The following is a 19,428-nucleotide window of genomic DNA, read 5'->3' on the forward strand; positions in this document are numbered from 1 at the left end:
ACAGCATCATTTATTCATAAGGGGATATTTATACCTGCAGTGTAAACAGCATTTTGAATTTGTTTTTATGAAGACCTGTTAAAAGTCTTTACAATGTTTTCTGTGTCCTGCTCTTCTTTTTGTAAAGCCCTAGGCAGCAAGTAGGTGAGCTCAGAGACCACGATGTGAAACTGTGCTTTGAAACAGAGGAGCAAGTGAATCACCGTTAAGACGATGGTGAAATTGCCTGTGTACCTAGCAATGCCAGTCATAGGAAATACAGGAGTCAGGAAGGGATGAGGGAAGGGGAGACACATGTTTTAAAGGCTCTCAGCTTTAGTTATTTTAGGTGTGAGCAAAACATCCTCCAACAGTCTATGTGGGCTTAGAAAACAGCATGTGTAAATCCGGTTGGAAAATCTCAGATTCCCTCGGTACCTTTGCAAGGCTAAAATCCCCTCTCTCTTCAGTGAAATTATCATTTTAAGTGTGTTTAAGCTGTTGGTGCTTCTCAAAAAAGCAGCTCCCTTCCTCTTCTCCCTCTCCTGCCATCCCACCCACCCACTTGTGCTGTTCTGGGCACGCTGTGCAGCACAAGTGCTGCTGCTGTCACTCAGTGGAACAGGTTGGGAGCTGATCTGACTGAAGAACTGAACTGGGGTTTAGAGCAATGCTTGTTCCTGCCTGGATCAGCTCTCTGGTGGGACACATGTAGGTGCATGGAGCGGAGCAGGGGTCTCTCACTGACAGCCAGAGCTGCTCATCTCCTCATGAGATGCCAGTACTGTGCAGGACTCCATTCATTACCACTCAGGACTTTGGAATAAAGGCTTTTAGACAAGGAAAGAATGAAAAGATGCAGCTGTTTGCCTAAGGAGACAGCTAAAGGGGTGATGATAATAACATACAGAGCATTTGAGATGCAGACAAAAGTTGGCTACAGACTTCTGTCTCCGTAAGAGACAGTGGAAGCAAAGTCAGGCATTGAGAAGCATTAGAAAGCCCTTTTATTTACTTAGGCTCTCACAGCCTGGGCACTGGCTGCCACAGAGCTGCTAAGTGGTACCAGGCTCTCATAAGCACGGGCCTTTTAATAGTAGTAGTTATGAAAACTAATAAGGAACTTGGGAAGGCTGCAAGCCGCCTTAGTTCGATAAGGAAGCCAACACACGGTTACTAAGGGTCAGGACTACATTTCCCTAATCACCTACCTGCGTGGTTGTTTGGCACAGAGGTGGTGCTGTCGGAAAAGGGATGTGGTTTCAGAGGGTTGGAGGAAGGTGGTGATCAAACTGATGGGTGAGAAGCTCCCTCTACTGAGGAAACCGAAGTATAATCGGTCGCCTCGAAGGAAAAGCCTGTTGGGGGATGTAGGATGGAGTGGGGCTTCAGTGGGACACCGGCGGATTGAGGCGTGTTGTTCTGGATATGGGCTGAATGAATTTAAAGAGCTTTTGTGCATCTAGTGATTGAAGACAAATGTCAGACTTCAGGTTAAGGGCTTCAAGGGAAAAATACAGGGGGATGTTATCAGCTGTTTCACAGACCGACGATATCAGAACCAGAATATTCCAGAGGGATGATGCACACTTATCTGTTTCCTCTGAAAGGAAAAAGTTGCTTTGTGGCACAGCAAGATTCAAAGCCAGCCTGGTCTGGGGAGTGCTCTGTGCCCTCCAAAGCAGGGCTGTACCAGGAGAAGCCCAAACCCCACCTAACACCAGGTAACCATATGCAGGGATAGGGGGTTTGAAGGCAGCAGAACACTGCTAAATCCTTTAGATACCGTGAACTTAGAAGGAAAATAGCTGGTGTAATGATCCTACTTGTCTGAAGAGCAGGGTCTTTGGCAATGGAGTGGTTCTGTGTGGCCTTTTTCCACCTGGATGCACATTTGCAAGGCCCAGGAGGTTTCAAAAGACAGCAGAGACATTTCTACTGATGTTTGATTCATCAAACCTGCTTTCTGCACCTTATAAAACATTCTCTTTGGAGAGTGTATGGGAAGAATGTGGTTCCTCTTATGTTGTTCAATTGCCTGGCTTCCAGATGGTGTTTTCTGAAAGGTATTTTATCAATAGAATATCCATTATCTGGGATCCACTTTTTGAGTTTCACAAATATTTCATGTGAGGGAGTAGAAATACGTGATGGCTTGAGGAGGAGGAAGGCAGAGGGTTTAGTGCAGCAGCAGGAGCTACGCTGGCTGTTGAAAAATGCATCCAAAAGGGACAGCAGGATTACAGTTCCTTTAGAAACTGCCAGGTATCTCTCAGGGAAAGTGAACCACTGTCTGAAGGCTTAGACAAGGCTTTTAGGATGATTAAGCTATTTTAGGTGTAGGTGGATCTAATCTAAAGTGGAAGGACTTGTTCAACTTCAGTGATGGGTCAGGGTCTCCATACCTAATCCTCAGGGTGGCTTTGCTTTTTCTTCCTTCCCTTCCCCTTGTCCTCTCAGGGCTGCAGTAGCCCAGTTTGCACTGGGAAGGGCTTCACCAAAGGAGGAGTAACCCTGGTGCTGCAAGGTGGGACAAAGAACCAAGGGTGCTTGGGCTCTACCCTGTGTGCTTGCATATTGGCCATGTTGTGTGGCCCCACTCCTCCTGCAATGAGTTACTGCATGCAGCTGGTGGGACCTCAGTACAGCAACATGGGAGGAAGCAGGTGTAGGGCATGAAGTGAAATGTGGAATATTAGTGATGGCAGAATGGGGCCCATCCTTTGGTGGCCATGCACTGCTTTAGGAGGCAAGGTCAGATTCTGGTCAGCACGTTCACAGAGCCACCAAAACCCCCCATGCTGCAGAACGTGCCAGAGCTTTCATGTATTCCCTGTGCCGTGTATTAAATCCAGCTTTACAACTGCCTGTGAAAGGACACACTGTCTGGGGTTTATAAAAAGAATCACTTGTCAAAACAGAGAGCCAGGCTGGGAAAGGAATTCAGCCCTTCCCTTATTGTCACTGGGGCCAGTGTCCTCAGCAGCAAAAATGAACCGGCTGTGGCAAGGTAGTGGGCGCGATGAGCTGGTTACTGAGGGACCTGGGGTTCCAGCAGTGAAACTACAAACTGAAGAAGGCTGCACTCTTCATGGGTGAGCAGTGGAGGAGCAATGGAGGAGCAATGGAGGTTGCTCATGGGCAACCATCAGTTGGCTTCATGGCTCTGCAGGGCATGAGGCTGCCTGAAGATGCAGTTCGGGAAGCAGCAGTGGTCCTGTCTCCTTCCATCAGTGGGATCCTGGGGACACCAACGTTGGTGGGCATCAGAAAAGGGCTGCAATCACTGGAAGGCAATGAACACATTATTTTGGACTCACGGTCTAATGGACACATGTACCAGTGGCCTCCAAGGTGCTCAGGGTGAACTCTGCTTTGAAGACAGCTGTGAAGTGACTCCAGGGTACCCTCTCCCATCATTTGCCTCTGGCCTCCTCTTGCCTGGAGTGGCAGATGCTGTGGGAACACGCAAAGAGCATTCAGGGCTGATGTGGCGGTGAAGGCTTGCCAATGTCACCGGAGGAGAACACTGGAAGCTGTTTTTCTGTGCAGGCCAAATTTCCCCCCTGTTCTCAGCTCCCAGCAAATCCATGTGTGTGTGTTTGGCCTCCTGGTACCAGATGTACTCACAGGCCCTTTTCCTCCAAATAAAGCCAAGACTTTCACTGCCTTGGCCGTTGCCATCCATTCTCCTCCCTGGTGTTGTCACTCTGTCACCTGTCCGCTTTCATTTAGTTCAACGTTTAGAACATTTCACTGGCCCGGCCCCAGATGATGTAAACTGATAAAACTCCAGGCCGTGCTCCAAAACCAGCAGTGTAACTGTAGGATCTAGCCCTTACCTATGCCAAAGAGAAACAGAAAAGCTGCAAGCGCAGTGAAAAAGGGAAAGAACAGCTGAAAACCCCAAAGTTAAATGTTGGTTATGTAAGAACCGTACAGCTCTTACACCCAGCAAATCCTTTTCATAAGCGAAGCGATCGCAGCCAGATAAGTTAGTAATTAAGGGTGACAAAAATACACCATTGTTCCAATCATAAGGAATCACATTGGTCTTATTGGAGGTAAATGGAGGCGTATTTAATATGGTTCAGTGCTGTGCTGATAGGCTTTTTCACTAGGAAACTCAGTATAAAATCAGGTCAAAAGCTGACTGCTGGTATCTGTTAAGCCAATTTACTTCCCTCTGAGCTTCTCGCCTCCTTCTGATGGCAGATGTGCCTTGGTGACAATCCATGTTGGGAAGCGACTCCCACATATATGGAGCTGAGCAGAAGGAAGCCGGGGGCTTTGAGAAGAGGTTCCTGCCCCTTTCTACGGAGAGTGACAAGATGTGCTCCTGCCTGTGGATCATCTCACGGAGATACGGAACAGTCTCAGGCTGAGGACTGAGTAAATAGATTGGTCCTCACCCCTGTAAAGAAGTGATTGGCAAAGGTGTCTGTGAGGGAAGGTGATGAGGGTGTGATTGCTCAGTCTCCTTTGATACAAGAGATTCCTGACAAACTCATTTTGGCAGCCTTGGTTGTAGCAATACCTGGTAAAACAAGACAGCAATTTCAGTACCTCCTGGCACAACCCCAAGCTTCTTCATACCTCTAGCACAGAAATGTGGTGGCTGCAAAACTGTGCTGACAGGGAGCAGTGGCCTTTCTGTACCCACACACAGAAATCCTGTGACTCCCAGAATAGATTGGAGAAGGGGTAAACACGCAGATCCCGTCTCACGTTAAAACCTAGGCACGCTTCCTAACACTTTCCATCTCCTTCTGCCCTCCCCATCTTTAATACTTTACAAAATGCTTAAGGAAAGCATCTGGAGATCAGCCAGCAATAAAGCGTTGTCATCCCAGGCTGGTTAATCACCATTATCTCCAGTATCAGCTAAGAGCCTGTAATAAGCTCTGAACTTCTATTTCACTGAGGTGTCCGTTCTCATCCAGACTAATGCAGATTATAGGGGTGGGATGAGCTCTCCCTCATGCTGGAAGTGGCACAGTGAGTCACGGAGGGAGGAGAGTTCCATCTCTCTGCATGGGAAGAGTCACCCGCCAGTGAGAGCTGTCAGTTTTCTAGCACAGGAGACTTCACACCTCCGGAGAAGTGGAACTACGCTCTTTCAGATGAGTAGCCAGACTAGCTCCTAGCTAAGGGAAGGACAGGGTGTATTTTGGGGAGAAAGATTAACTCTTTGGGTCCTGGGTGACTTCAGCGGGAGGTCAAGCACGGGAATCCTGTGTTCTCCATCAGGGGTGTCAGGTCTCTGTTTCAGGGGTGAGACGCTGACTGTAACTGGATATGGGAGATGGAGACCTGTTTTTCAGTCTGAAGGTAAGGAATTTAGGTGATGTCTTCCATCTGCTTCTTCACATGCATCTTGTTAAGTGTCTGTTACTCACTTTCACATCCTTCCCCTGCTCGCAGACCAGTATGAGGTCTGTTTCTCTGACTCACTGAGGGAACAGATAGGAGCAACCTGCTCTGACACCTCCATAGGAGAAACCATCCCCTGTTTCTTTCAGGAGTAAATGAGGAGAACATGTTGGGAGTGGAGCCTCCAGAGAGCCTGGAACTGCAGAGCTAACCAGAGCGTGAGCTAAATTCACCACTGAGAGAGCTGTGGCATTGCCCTTGGCTTCACTGGAGATGGGTGATATCCTCAGCCTGATGCTTTTCACGCCGTTAAGGAGAAGTCACAGCCCTTTATTTCCCAAACTCACCTCTACCACTGTTTCAGGACTTTGTCTCCAGCTATACCTAGAAACTCAGGTAGGAAGATGCAAATGTTCTGGGTTAAAAGTGAGGCAAGATGTGCAGGCAGAAATAACACCTTTACTAGGTCACCAAACAACATTGCAGGTGAGCTTTGCAGAGAGCACACAAGCATTTGGGCACAGCTGTACAGCCAGAGCAACATCGCTGCTGCTGGAAGGAAGAGAAGGATGTTTGCTGTTTGAAATAGAGACCCCGTGGCATGAACTAAAGAGAGCCAACCTAAACAACATCTTCTCCTAAGCTGGTCAAGTAACACAGCACCTTTCCCACCACCTGTAACCCTCAGAGACCAGATGCTGCCCCAGATATTCTGACCTGCAAAGGGCTTTTGTGCCTGAAAGTGTGTTTGTTTTTTCCCAGCTATATATCCCTTGGGATAACCAAAGGTGCTCCCTTTCCTCTCAGCCACACCTTGTGTATCTCCTCATTTTTCCAACAGAAGGTTTGCAAGGTTTGCTGGCAGCTTAATACCCATCAGCAACCTCCCAGCACAGCACACTGATGTAACCAAGTGCTTGTGGGCAGCCCGATGCCAAGCCAGACAGTGAGATAATACAGGGGCACTGGGAGAGGAAACCAGCTGGAGCATCTGAGTTGGACACTTGGGCTTCTTTATGGCTCCACACATGAGCTCCAGATGCGAGCTAGATGGCTGCTGCATCCTTTTCCTAGAAATCATCATTAATGCTGCTTTTAAGCTTCTCTTTTGCATTTCTGTGCTGAAAAAAAGCCCCAAACCAACCCATTATCTACTCCCTGGAGACCACTGTACTAGCTGAGTGCCACAGAGACATGAAGACTGCACAGGGACTCAGGGATGTCAGGGTAGTTCATCCTATGTGTAACGCTGGGTTCAGTGGAAAGCAAATTTAGCCAGTTTTGTCTTTGGTTATAAGCTTTTGGAACACCAGCATTTGGAATCATGGATACACAAAGAGCTTCAGCCATAGATATTCAATGCATGGATTGAAGCTGTGTTTCAGCAGCCAGTGCACATCTTGGCTCGCTTGCTCTGCTCAGGTGTGATGGATGCACTCCTGACCAGCATCAAGCTTGACTGGGGAGCCTGCAGGGCTGAAAATCAATGTTCCTTCATGGCGAGCCAAGCGGCAGCTCATGCTCGAGCAGAGCAGCAACATCTGCAGCATGTAAAACATCTGCGCCGGGTGGTGGGGTACACGTGTGGTAGCGCAGCGGCCGGGCCTCTTCCCCGAGAGAGGAGCTCACATCTGAGACATGCACAGCACATGGGGCCTCCCTGAGCCTAAAACCTCCAGGAGAGCAAGAGTTGTTCCTACTGAAGACTGAGCGGAGGACCAGGTTTTAACTCCTTCATTCCATGCTCCTTCATAGGCCAGTTCCAAATCCTTTGCAGATTCTGGTGCAAAGATCCTATTAAGCTCTTCCTGCTTCCACTTGCAACACAGAAACTTCCCCTATAGGAAACTCACAGCTTTATCCTGCCCTTTATCTGTGTGACAGCCTCAATGGGAGGTGTCACATCAGTCTGAAGCTCCTGTACTAACACAAGTCCTGAATGAAGAGCAGAAGGGGTTTGAAATCACTGCTCCTCCATAAAGCTACCTGTGGATGAGTTCACTCTCTGTGGACTTCTCCATTCCCAGGACTTTCCACCACAGCCATGCTCCTCGGCATGGTGCAGCTTTGCAAACTGCTGTTTAGGACACTTATGCACACACTTAAGCTTTAAAACAGAGGGTTTGGTTCCAGAGGTTTATTAGATGATGGCTATAGCCAGTGCAGAAACCACTTTGGAAACTGGTATTAAAGAAGTGACTGAGCTGAATGTAGTTTACACACCTCTTGCTCATCTGTTACCATTCAAATACACTAAAAGCCACTGGAGCTAAGTAATAAGATATATTATGCACAGAATGTCCCTCTGGAGTTAGTAAAGGCTCAGGGCAAAACCATAGTACAGGAAGAGTACTTTGTGGTGAGTCTGGCCAAACCAAGCAAACACCACTTGCGGTCATGGGGATGATTCCTTCTCACATCCAAACACGAGGCTTTTCCTGCTGGAGAGCAAGGATGAAGAGTCCCAAACCCCATGCAGCAGAACCACCAATGGCCAGCTGCAGGTTCAACCCCAAATAAGCCCTCTGGTGAACATTGCATCACTTGAAGATGTAGGACAAATGTTTCCAAAGCCTGGATTTACTGCCTGGATTAGGCAGGAGTGCCTGATTCAGTATGTCAACTAACACAACTAATTAAGCATTTTAAGGAGATGCAAATGAAGGCACAGATAAACAGCAGGTTTTCCCCTTGCTTTGCACTGCCGGGTGCAGGAACTCCTTCCCATCTGCACATCCCAGATGTGCTGCAGCCCCTTAGCAGGCTGCACACACTTCTGCTCTGCCCAATGGCCTGTGTTAAGGGGAAATCCAAACTGTGCTGGCCCCTTGGGAATGGGTTCTCTATGGATCTAGACAACGTGGGCACCTTCTGCCTGCAGAGATGTGTCCCCTAAAGCCTCATCAGTGGCTCTTAGTGGCTCCATCGTGGTGGCAGCACCCTGCTGAGTGCTTGCTGGCGGCAGTGGGGCATGGGAGGGTGGCCTGGATACCAACATCACCGATGGAGACCTGTGAGCTGTCCCAGTGTGCCGGCACTCCCATCACAGGTATGAGAGCCCTGGGAGGGAGCCTGCCCTCCTCACAGTGCCCTGGTGCACCCAGAGTCACTCTTGGTGCTCTGCTATAAACCACCTCGTTGTGATGGGGCAGAAAGCACATGCACACACACACACACACAGGTATGGAGAAAGCTGACTTATTCAGCCTGATTATACAGTGAAATACACTATTTAGATGTGATTTGCTGCAGCAGCAAAATGGGGTGAACAGTGAATCAAAAAGCAACTCTTCTCCGTGCCAGCAGCGTTGATCAGGCAGCATCCTTACCTGGGGGAGGCAATTACTGGAACAATCTCTTTGCACGTTCCTCCTTTGTTCCTGTTCTTGCAGGGGCTGTAACTGTCTTTTATATCTTCTGGTTTTCCTTGCTGCAGTTTCACTGTGCATGGGATGTTTCACATGCACTGCACAGATGTTCTGACTTCATTTCCCTGTGCCCTGTGGTTTGTTGCTCCTTGTGCACCAGCAGGAAAGTCCCCAGAGGGGGATAATGCTCTTTGGCCAAGGTGCTGCTAAGCAGAGGTGCTGGCACCACTCAGCATTTACAGCCTTTGGCTTGATGTGAGATATCTGCCATGGGTTTGTGACCACCTGAAGGCCACTGCTCTGGGGAGGACAGAAGGTTGCACATAGTTATGGGTCTGGAGGATCCAATGCGTTGGCATGGAGCCACCTCACTCTCTGCAGCCCTGTGCTAGGATGAGCACACACAGGCTAACACCACCTATAAGTGCTTCAGGAGCCATTTGACAAGCAAATTTCAGTCAAGTATAATATCAGAACAGGTAATGAGCAGAAGAAGATGTCTCATTGTCCCTTAATAGGGGAACTGGTGATTCACATCACTGCCTGCATCACTCGTGGATGGTAATGTGAGTGCCCTGCAATGACGTATCTGGAACAGAGGAATGTAGATGTTCACCCCTGGGATCTCTGGGGACAAATTCCATCCTGCCAAGGAGTAAGGATCATAGTGTTTGGATATATTGTTAGGGATTGCTGCACGCCAGCCCAGTGGGGTGAAGCCATGCTGGGGCTGAGTGGGGTGAGGGTAGCCCTGGGGACCCCTACCCCATGTTGTCTGTGACGGAGGCTCAAACCTGCTGCATGCGAACCAGCCCTCCTCATGCCTCAGTTTACCACTTGTAAACCCACACAGTGTCTGCAGGTAGAAGGGGCTGCCCCTCAGCTGTGCTGGGTGGCTGCTGAGCACACATGAAGCATGAATTCCATGATGAGGCTTTGCATGAGTCCCCGCAAGCCGGTGTAGGTAAACCCTGAGCTGTTTCGGAGCCAGCAAGGTGAGGAGCTGCAAGCAGTGCAGGAGGAGCAGCAGCCCAGCATTCAGCTGCTTTGTCTGTGATGCTCAGCTGTAGCTTAAGAGCATTGCAACAGAGCAGCGAGGGTGCACAGCAGTAGCACAGCGTGGCGTGACTGTTGATCAAACAGGTCTGTGATGAGGAAGTGTGCCTGAATCCAGATGCCGGTCACACGAACCACCCTGAACCGCAGATCAGAGCGTTCTCAGGTTGTTTGATATCCAGGTAGTCTCATGAACGCTGCAGGGTGAAAAGATCCAGCTGGAACAGGGAAAGGAGCAATATTGGTGTTTGACAGAGAGGTGAGGAGAACTGAAGTGGTCACAAAACATGTGTGTGGTAGAGATCATAGAACCACAGAATGGTTTGTGTTGGAAGGGACCTTAAAGCTCATCCAGTTCCAGCCCCTGCCTTGGGCAGGGGCACCTTCCACTAGAGCAGCTTGCTCCAAGCCCCTGTGTCCAACCTGGCCTTGAACACTGCCAGGGATGGGGCAGCCACAGCTTCTCTGGGCACCCTGTGCCAGCGCCTCAGCACCCTCACAGGGAAGAACTTCACAATAAAGAATTCCTTCCCAGTGTGCTGCAGCATGGGCATGAGCAGCGGTGTCCCACCCATGGGGTAGTGATGGCAGTGGTGGTGGCATCCACAGGGTACAAGTGTGCCATGCATGGGGTACCTCTCATGGGCTCTGAGCCTGGTATCAGTCTCTCCAGGTCCCTTGTCCCCTGGGCCCCGAGTGACCTGGCTCTGCGCTGCCCGACCCTGTGGAGCCCCGACCTGAGTCCACCCAGCCGTGCTCACAGACCCGCTCCCGGCACTCGCACCGGGAAGCCGCCTCCTGCACAAGCCGCCGGCAGCCGCACGCTGCCTGCGGGGCGGGGAAGGGGGGGAGCTGCTTTTGACTTCTTCTTCCTCTCTATTCACTGCCTTTGTGTTCCCCCAGGACCGGGACCGGGACCGGGACCGCGTTCCGAGGAGCCGGGAGCAACGCGGGGCCGCCGCCCCGACGGGACCGATGGGCGCATCCCCCCTCCCGCCCCGCACCGCCCCCGGCCCCGCCCGCCCCGCGGGCCGGGCTCCGCGGGAGCCGCCGCTCGGCCGGAGCGGGGCTGGAGGCGGCGGGTGAGTACGGCGGCGGCGGGTCCGCGGGTGGCGGGACACGGACGCGGGCACCCCGCGATGGCCTTGCCCGACGGGAGGAAGGCGGCGGGGGCAGCGCAGCCCCCGGCCCGGGGGTGCCACCGGGTGATGGGCACGGCTCGAGAGGGGACGCGGGGTTCGCATCGCCGCCGTCGGGGCGGGAGAGGCGGGGACTGGTCCTCATGGAGCACGGCGGGGGTACATGCGCTTTGTCCTGCGAGGGGTCCCCTCCATCAGAGCCTGCCTTTGGGAGGTGGTGGCACAGCGCGTCTCGGATGCTCCTCTGGAAGCATCGTTATTACTGTGGTCTGGATGGGTACCAATCCCCTAATTGATAATAGTAATATAGGAGTAGTAGTAATAATAATAGTAATAATAATAATACCACCAAATTCAGGTAGAGGCAGGGAGGAATCTCCCTAATGACACCCTCATGCTTCGCTGTGTCTCTCCCTGGTGTTCCTTTTGGCACATTTAATGTCTTCATCCGCATGGCGTGCGGCAGGACAGGCTGTCAGCGCCGTGGAGGGACATGGGCTATGGAGGTGGGTTTTGTCTTGGTGGCACTGGGGGAGATTCAAAACTCTTTTCGTTTTCTCTTGTAGCTGGAGAAGAGTGTTTTTCTGAGTAATGCTTAGTAGACCCTATGAATCACCATCTGCATAACTTTATATGGGGGATGCTATTCTCAGCATCTTAGTAGAACTATGTAAACTATTAACATTCGTAGTTGTTTGTACATGCAACATACAAGTCTATTTCCTTGGAAAGGCTGTTCCAAAGCAGGTCAAAGGAGGAGACAGGAGAGAACAAAACGTTGGAGTGGCTCAGCAGGTAGAGACGGGCGTTTGGGAGCTGTCTTTGGAGGAGCAGCCGCTCCTTGGAAGCCTCACTGGGATGCTGAGTGTCCCGCAGTGGAGCCAGGGGCAGGCTCAGGGAGCAGGAACTCGGGTCCTGTCCTGGTCTCACGTCTCGCTTCCTGCTCTTTTGCCCCGTTCTCCCGAAGGTTGCTGTGCTAAGGAAAACGTGGTGGCTCTTGGAAAGAGGCTCAGGAGAGCTGTGCCAGCCCTGGCAAGGGGCAATATCACCCTGCACGGAGGAGCCACCTCTGCACACGCATGGTGGGAACACGAGTAGGCTGGGGGAGCGTTCAGCGCTGCTCCCCGCGGCACTGGGTTTGTCAAGAGAGAGGAGTTTATTCTCTGGAGCTGTCAATCCGTCACTCCCAGAGCTCCCCGCCTTCCCTCCACATCCGCCTCCCCCTCACTGCCACCGCTCCCAGATGTGCGCAGCGCCGGGGATGCAGAATTCCCTGTGCTCAGGCAGCAGCTTCCAAAGCTCACACAGAGAATCGCAGCATCTCCCAAAGCTCGCCAAGCTGACCCCAAAACATTCCAGCTCTCGGTGCTGCTCCAATCCTGGCTTTCAGTTTGGGTTGACTTGTTGTTCCCATGCAGCTGGAGCGAGAGATGTGCCATAGGGGTATTTTGGATTGTGGCTTACAGGGCCTTGAGCAACCTGCTCTAGTGGAAGGTGCCCCTGCCCGTGGCAGGGGGTTGGAACTGGGTGGGCTTTAAGGTCCCTTCCAACCCAAGCCAGTCTGGGATTATATGAACATTGGCTGAAAACCTGCCAGGAAGATGTGATGCTCTCAAAAGGAGTGGGATTCATGGGTCAGGTGAGTCCTTGCGCTCTCCTCAGCATCTACAGCTGCAAGGCGGTGTAAGCCCAGCTTGTCTGCTGTGTGCTGCTCACATCAGGAGGTGAGTTGGAGCGTGCTGATCCCTGACAGCACCTAACAGCATCTCTGACAGTCTCTTCTCTGTCTCAGCTCAGCCAAGCCCCAGCCATTCAGGAGGGAGCATCTAAACATGCCCCCTCCTCATGGGGGGAAGCTCTGCCTCCTCCCAGCCCAGGAACACCACCTCCTTCCCTGTGGGTCCCTGTGGATGTTGCTGGGGACCACTGGCTGGGCATCAATTTGGGATCATGACCACAGGATGAGCATTCCAGAGGACTGGGAGGACACAGGGCTCCCAGTCCTGCAGCCTTCCTGCAGGTTTCCTAAATCCCACTTCTCATGGGATTCCTTCATTAAAGGTAGATTAGATCAGCTGGTGTGTCTTTCACTACAAAGTAATTTGTCCTTTCCATTTCGTGGGCCCATCTGATAAATAATGGTTTGAAATAATGTAATTCCACATGTCCTTGATCACAGCAAGTGTGTGCTGGGCTCTGCTCCCTGCCCGCTCCAGATGGGTGCTTCCAGATCTCAGGGTGCAGTTTAAGTCCCTGCTGCAGGAGGAGAGCCCTACCTGGAGGAATGGAAACCGAAGCCACCAGGTTATCCTCATTTCACTGACATGCAGGCAAAGTGATGAAGGCAGAGGAGGGGATGGAGCATGGATCCTTCAGCTTTCCATTCACCTTTGTGCTTGAGCCCCATCTCCATCCTGGCTGTGCCCTGGTGTGCATCCTCTCCACTGGCACTCCCACAGCTCTAAACCCTCGCAGAGGAGTCACCCAGGACTGGATCTCTAAGGGGATGCTGGTGCTTGATTCCCACATGATCCAAAGCTTTTTGTCCATCAAGAAGTGGGAACTGAACCTGCACCTTGTTGCTGGGCGGTGAGCAGGGCCAGAGGGGACGTGGTGGGTCCTCTTTTCCATCTGGTTAGCTGGGAGCTGAGGATCCCCAAGCCGGGATGCTTGTTGTTTGCTGCTGAAGGCAAAGGGGAGTAAGAGCCCCACAGAGATCAGAGCTGAGCAGTGCCAACCAGCAGGAACACGTGGCATGGCCTCATCTCTTTGCTTGTCAAACCAACCCCAAACCACCCTGCTAGGGTAATGAAGGCGGTGATGACACCTATGGGATCGATAGTGCTGGGGAGCTGAGAAGGTGTGTGTTGGAGCTGACCCACAGGAGCGAGACTTTGTGTACAAAGGCAAACTTAGATGAAGATTGAGCAGCCTTGACAGCATCAGGGTGTTTATCCCACCTTCAGAATAAGCCTCCCTGCTTCTGGGGTGTCCCAAAGTGGGTTACTAAGAGCCTCATAGATCTCAGTGCTCTGCTGCCTCAGCCACCCCAATCAGCAGAGCACAAACACCTACTTCAGTGGTAAGTCATACCCTCTCCAAGGGTTTAGCTTGCATCCAGCACATTCCTGACTTTTAACAGAGGTATGGATGGATTCCTGCTCCCATCCTCGCCCTGAGCTTGGCTGTGGCAGGGAGTGCAGCTATAGCAGGCCACATCAGTGATGGGAATGCTCACTGGGGTCCCTGCTCACTGGGTGTCTCAGGAGCCATCCCTAAGTGAGGTCCCTCTGCCTTGTCAGCACGTGAGGGGGTTTTTCCCTCCTGAAATAGCAGCCCTGTGGCTTTCAGAGATGTGCTTGGCTCTTTTCCCTGAGAAAGCCCCAAGTCCCCTTGGGGCTGTGGGCTTTGGAGCAGGGATGCCAGACACCTCCTGTCACCGCAGCGCTGATTTACCTCCGGTTTCAGAGGAGAAGCCATGTGCACGGATAATGCGGGAGCCATCACATCTTAAATTTATGTCCCTCTCCTTAACCTCTTCCATAAGCCTTGCTTTGATCAGAAACCCTGCTGGCGTTCCTCCAAGCTCCGGAGGAAGTCTGGAATAGAACCTAAAGGCAAGAGCTATGCAAGTCCCTGGAGCTGCCTCCATAGCTCCCCTGGCTGGGGCTTCCATCCTGCCTCTGTGGAGCGTTGCCTTGTAATTGAAAATGAGGATGTTGGGAGGTTTATGCATCCAGACTGGCATCCGACTTCTCTCCGCACAAGGGCTTCCCATTGAGATGGGGAAATGCCTTTTCTGATGGCCAATACGTGCTGGCCAAGTGTCTGCAACCCACAGAGAGGTCCTAACTCCGTCGTTTTCTCCTCTAGCAGCTCTTCCTTGACCTTATCCCTCTCAACCCCTTTCTTGTCTCGCAGGACTCGGGCTCTCTCATGCCTTGCCTCCCTCTTCCCCCCTGCTAAACCCTCCTTCCCAAGGATGGCAGCCGCCTCATTCCGCTACGGCATGACCATCACCGGGGCCGTGCTGCTGGTGACGGGGACGCTGTGCTTCGCCTGGTGGAGCGATGGGGAAGTGGGATCATCAGCCAGCACCGGCGCTCACCTCCTGCCTCCCCGGGAGGCCGAGGCCGTGCCCAGCTCCTCCTCCTCCAGCGCCTTGCTCCGCTCCATCAGCTTCTTCTGCTGCGGCATCGGCGGCATCCTGCTCCTCTTCGGGCTGCTCTGGTCCGTGAAAGCCAACGCCAGGGTGGTGTCCCGGCGCTACCAGTACCATTTCCCCAGGGACCTGCAGTACTTCACCGCGGAGCCCCCGGAGAAGTGGAACTGCAGGTGGGTCCCTGCATAGTGGTGGTGGGGGGAAGAAGGTGAGGGTGGGTTTGACCCAGCGCTGCCATGTACCAAAGCCTGCTCATGAGCTCAGATGAGCCGTAATGCCACTGTGCTGCCCCATTCTGGGCTCTGCTCCTGCTCCATGAGCAGATGCTCTTGGGGTGATGGTTTTAAACTGAAAGAGGGGAGATTTAGGCTGGACGTTCTTTACAATGAGGGTGGTGAAGCACTGGCACTGGTTGCCCAGAGAGGCGGTGAATGCACCATCCCCGGCAGTGTTCAAGGCCAGGCTGGATGCAGTTCTTCATCCAGTTGAAGATATCCCTGCTCACTGCAGGGGATTGGAACAGGTGAGCTTTGAAGGTCCCTTCCAACCCCAACTATTCGATGATTCTATGGTCCTCTCCTCCTTGCAGGCACTCTCCATGCCCACACTGGCTGCTCCTGCATCCAGCTCAGCTGCAGATGGCTCTCTTTGCCCTGCAGGGCCATCGCCAGCCGAGGCAGCATCTCCTTAGCAGAGCCACCAAGCAGAAAACTACATTGCTTTTCTGGAGGAAGGTCCGGATTTGGGGGGATTTGTGTTATCCAGACCTCCAGCTTTGAAACCTTCCCCAGCACCACAGTTCTGCAGTGCTCTGTGAGGACGAGGGGGTTTATGGCACCCTTAATGGAAGCAAAGTCTATGTTAAAAGGGAGTTAAAAGGCAAAAGGAGCAGGACAATAATCCTTGGATTGGCATTAAACTGGGAGCACAGGCAAAGAGTCCTTCTACGAAGCCTCTTTTGGGCTGTGGAAAGACCCCTCACTGCTTGTTGTGTCCCCAGACTCCCCCTCCGTGAGCCTGAGCTTTATTCCCACTTCTCCATGTAAAAGCTTTCTGATCAGAAGGGTTTCTTTTCCAGAGGCTGCTGTGGAAGCGGAGCCAGCCGGCCCTTCCCAGTGCTGCCCTATGGGGTCACAGCAGAGATCTTGGCTCCGGCATGAATCGGGCTCTGGGGAAAAGCAGCACAAAAAGAAACTCTCAAGAACATGAATCCATAAAAATTCAATGGGAGTGGGAAGCACGTTCCTGGTTCTCCAGGGGTTTCAATGCCCATCGGAGCATCCGGGGGTGAGAGCCTGAGCCGGGCTGGGGAGGTTTCCTCCTCCCATGGTGGGCTCTGCTGGGCCTCCCATGAGGAATGTCCGCTTCCCAGAGCTCCCAGCTCCCATCCCAATGGGAAGGCAGCTTCCTGGCACTGCTGGAGCTGTGGCAGCTCCTCCAGCCCCAGCTGTGCTGGCACTCACTCAGCAAAGCATCCTGTGCTGGGAGAAACCCTCCTCTCCGCATTGCCAAGGCAGCATTCCTCTGTGAGCTGAGGCCATGGTGCGGATGCTTGGAGCGGTAGGTGTGGGGTATGGGACTGCCAGTTTGGGATGGAGGCATCCCAGTGGAGCATCACAGCTTTCCCTTTGGACCAGCTGTGCCTCTCCAATACCCACAGCCTCCCTGAGCGCACAGCACTGGGTTTCTATGTGTGAAAGCAAGAGGATGCTGGGTCACTTTCAGAGCCTCCTCGCCTTTGGGGCTGCACCCAGGGTGCTGAGCAGGACCTGGCACAGGGCAAAGGTTGGTGGAGGCTTTCCCTGTACACAAGCTGTGTTTGCTCAGCAAAGTGCTGCGGAAGTGGCTCCAGGCCGTGCATGGAGGGCTCTGGTGAGTGGGACCACATTGAATCAGGATGCCTGGTGCCAAAGTGCTCCTTTGGCAGCCTCTGTGCTTTGGGGGTGGCTTTGGGGTTGGGCAGGTGATGAGGATGCTCTCCTGCCCAGTGCAGTGCACAACTGGGGGGGGGGGGGGGGGGGGGCAGATGTCCCCAGAGCCTTCACCTCTGCTGTTTTGTGGCCATCACACCTGCAGCTGTAGCCCTTAATGCTGGAGGAGGCAGCTCTTCAAGGCTGCCTTGCCAGGCTGCCCTTCCTCTTGTTGGGTCAGGGGTTATAAACACAGTGGGAACGGGGTGATGTGACCTTGTCACAAGGTCTGATGGATGGTCCCTTCCTCCTGCATGGTTCCCTTCCCTTCTGGTGCTGGGAATTGGCTGACATGGGCTTGCCTTGACCCTGGGCATGCAAAACCTGCCCATGTGCCATCCCCAAAACACGTGTGCCTATCATGCTCAGGGATGCTCCAGCAGATGGGGGAGGATGATGGCTGAGAGGCTCCAGTTGATGGGACACAGGGATGATCTGATTGATAGTGCTACGGGATACTCTGGTTAATGAGCACCAGGATGCTCCAGTTGATGGGACATGGGGATGTTCTTGTTGACAGGGCTCTGAATTACTCCAGTTTATGGGTGCTGGGATGCTCCAGTTGATGGGTGCCAAGGTACTCCGGCTGATGAGGCTGTCCCTGCTTGATGGAGCACAAGGATGCTCTGGTTGACAAGCACTGGGATGCTCCAACTGACCTGGTGCACTGCTGTGTTTCTTCCCTTGCAGCTCCTGGGACGCCAGCGCCATCCCCACCTATGAGGAGGCTCTGACCTGCAGACCTGCCCACGACACCGCAGCCTACATCCACCCTCCGGGGAGGAAGGAGGAGGAGGAGCTCACTCCGCCCCTGTACCGCTACCTGGAGGAGGACGAGGGCTGGCAGTGCGGCCGCCGGCGCAGCTCCTCCGACAGCGCCTTGTTCCGCCCCAGCCCTTCCTGGCTGGAGACCCAGGACCCGGGGGAGCCGCAGGCAACGCCTCCCCCCAGCTATGAAAACATCAGCGTGCGGGGGGTCTGAGCTGGGGGCTTCAAACCCAGCCCCTTCCTTTGCTTGTGGGTGAGGAGGGGAAAGGGTCTGCGGCTTCGCGGGCCGTCGGGATTGCGGGTCCCTTGGGAATGCGTTCGGAGCGGGAGGGGGGGAGTGTCACGGGCATGTTTGAAAGCCTTGGTGTTTGTAATAAAACCACTGCTGGTTGCACATGCTTTGCACCCCCTGCTCTGAGCCTCCCTGGGGCTGCCCGCCCAGCGCAAGAGCAAGACCCGCAGCAAGACACAAGGAGTCTGGCAGAGAAAAAGCAGCCCCGTGCTGCCCCGTTTGCTCCTGCGCCTTTGCAATGCCCCTTCCAGCCGGATCCATCCCTTCCACCTTGCTTTCCCTGCACGCTGACTTCCCATGCATCGCTTCATTTGGTTTGGAGATGTTCAGTGGCTCGTGTGCGTTTTCAGAGCATCCAAGCGCGCTTGGTATTCCAGGCAGCATCCCATGCAGACACCCTGAGCACAGGGCACAGCTCCCTCCCTGCTTGCCACGGCCGGGTGGGCGACATTGCCCAGAGGAAACGTTATTTCTCCTTATTTTGGTGATTAAAATACAGATAAGAGGGATAGGACAAGGGCAATGGCTAAAAGTGAAACGGGAGACTGAGATGAGCTCTTAAGGCAGAAGTTCTTCCCTGTGAGGGTGCTGAGGTGCTGGCACAGGGTGCCCAGAGAAGCTGTGGCTGCCCCATCCCTGCAGTGTTCAAGGCCAGGTTGGACACAGGGGCTTGGAGCAAGCTGCTCTAGTGGAAGGTGTCCCTGCCTGTGGCAGGGGGTTGGAACTGGATGAGCTTTAAGGCCCCTTCCAACCCAAACCAGTCTGGGATTCTGTGGATGGACAACTGTCCCGGGGGCTGCTGCTGCTGGTTGCTCCATCCCACCACAGTAATGAGCTGCTACAGCCAACACAAAACATTCTTTAGGATACAATAGATTGCTTTTCAGAAGCCGGGTACATGTGCTCCCGTGTGGGCAGCAAGCAAGGGATCAAACTGAAGGGGGATTAAATCCACCACCGCTGTCGGCTGTTGGATGTGTGGTGTGAAGGGGACACCTTCCAACGCTCCAGCTCCATCTTAAGCAAACGCAGGGCACGTGGACCAACCCCATTCCATCCTTCCCTGGCTTTAGCCTCCCCTTCACAGCCCCACTGCTGGCTCCCCAGCACCCTGTCCCAACCCACCAGCCTCCGTCCAGACCCCGGCGCACTCCCTCCTTCCCTGCCGCAGCCCCGCAGCCCTGGAATACGCGCTGCATCCCTTTATTTGGGGCCCTGCCAGCTCCCATTACCTGGGGCTCTGCCAGCTCTGATTTATGCCCGAGCCCAGCTCCAGCCCCCAGAGCTGGGAAAGTCCCATTGGGCCCAGCCACCCTCCATG

General features: G+C 53.2%; 1 protein-coding gene across 2 annotated transcripts; it reads left to right on the forward strand.

The window, feature by feature from the left end:
* The first annotated feature begins 10,751 nt into the window (after positions 1-10,751).
* On the forward strand, positions 10,752-18,141 carry TMEM61 (transmembrane protein 61). 2 transcript variants are annotated; one of them, XM_057409246.1, is made up of 3 exons: positions 10,752-10,858; positions 14,837-15,250; positions 17,738-18,141. In XM_057409246.1, the coding sequence occupies exons 1-3, from the start codon at positions 10,752-10,754 to the stop codon at positions 18,027-18,029; spliced, it is 813 nt and encodes a 270-aa protein (XP_057265229.1). In that variant the 3' UTR covers positions 18,030-18,141. The 2 variants fall into 2 exon arrangements, with proteins under 2 accessions (XP_057265229.1, XP_057265230.1); XM_057409247.1 differs by lacking the exon at positions 10,752-10,858 and adding an exon at positions 10,873-10,877.
* Positions 18,142-19,428: the final 1,287 nt, after the last annotated feature.

The sequence above is a fragment of the Pezoporus wallicus genome, unplaced genomic scaffold, assembly GCF_028554395.1.
Source record: "Pezoporus wallicus isolate ANWC-B61680 ecotype Strahan unplaced genomic scaffold, APGP_CSIRO_Pwel_v1 contig_8108, whole genome shotgun sequence".
In the NCBI taxonomy this organism is placed as follows: Eukaryota; Metazoa; Chordata; class Aves; order Psittaciformes; family Psittacidae; genus Pezoporus; species Pezoporus wallicus.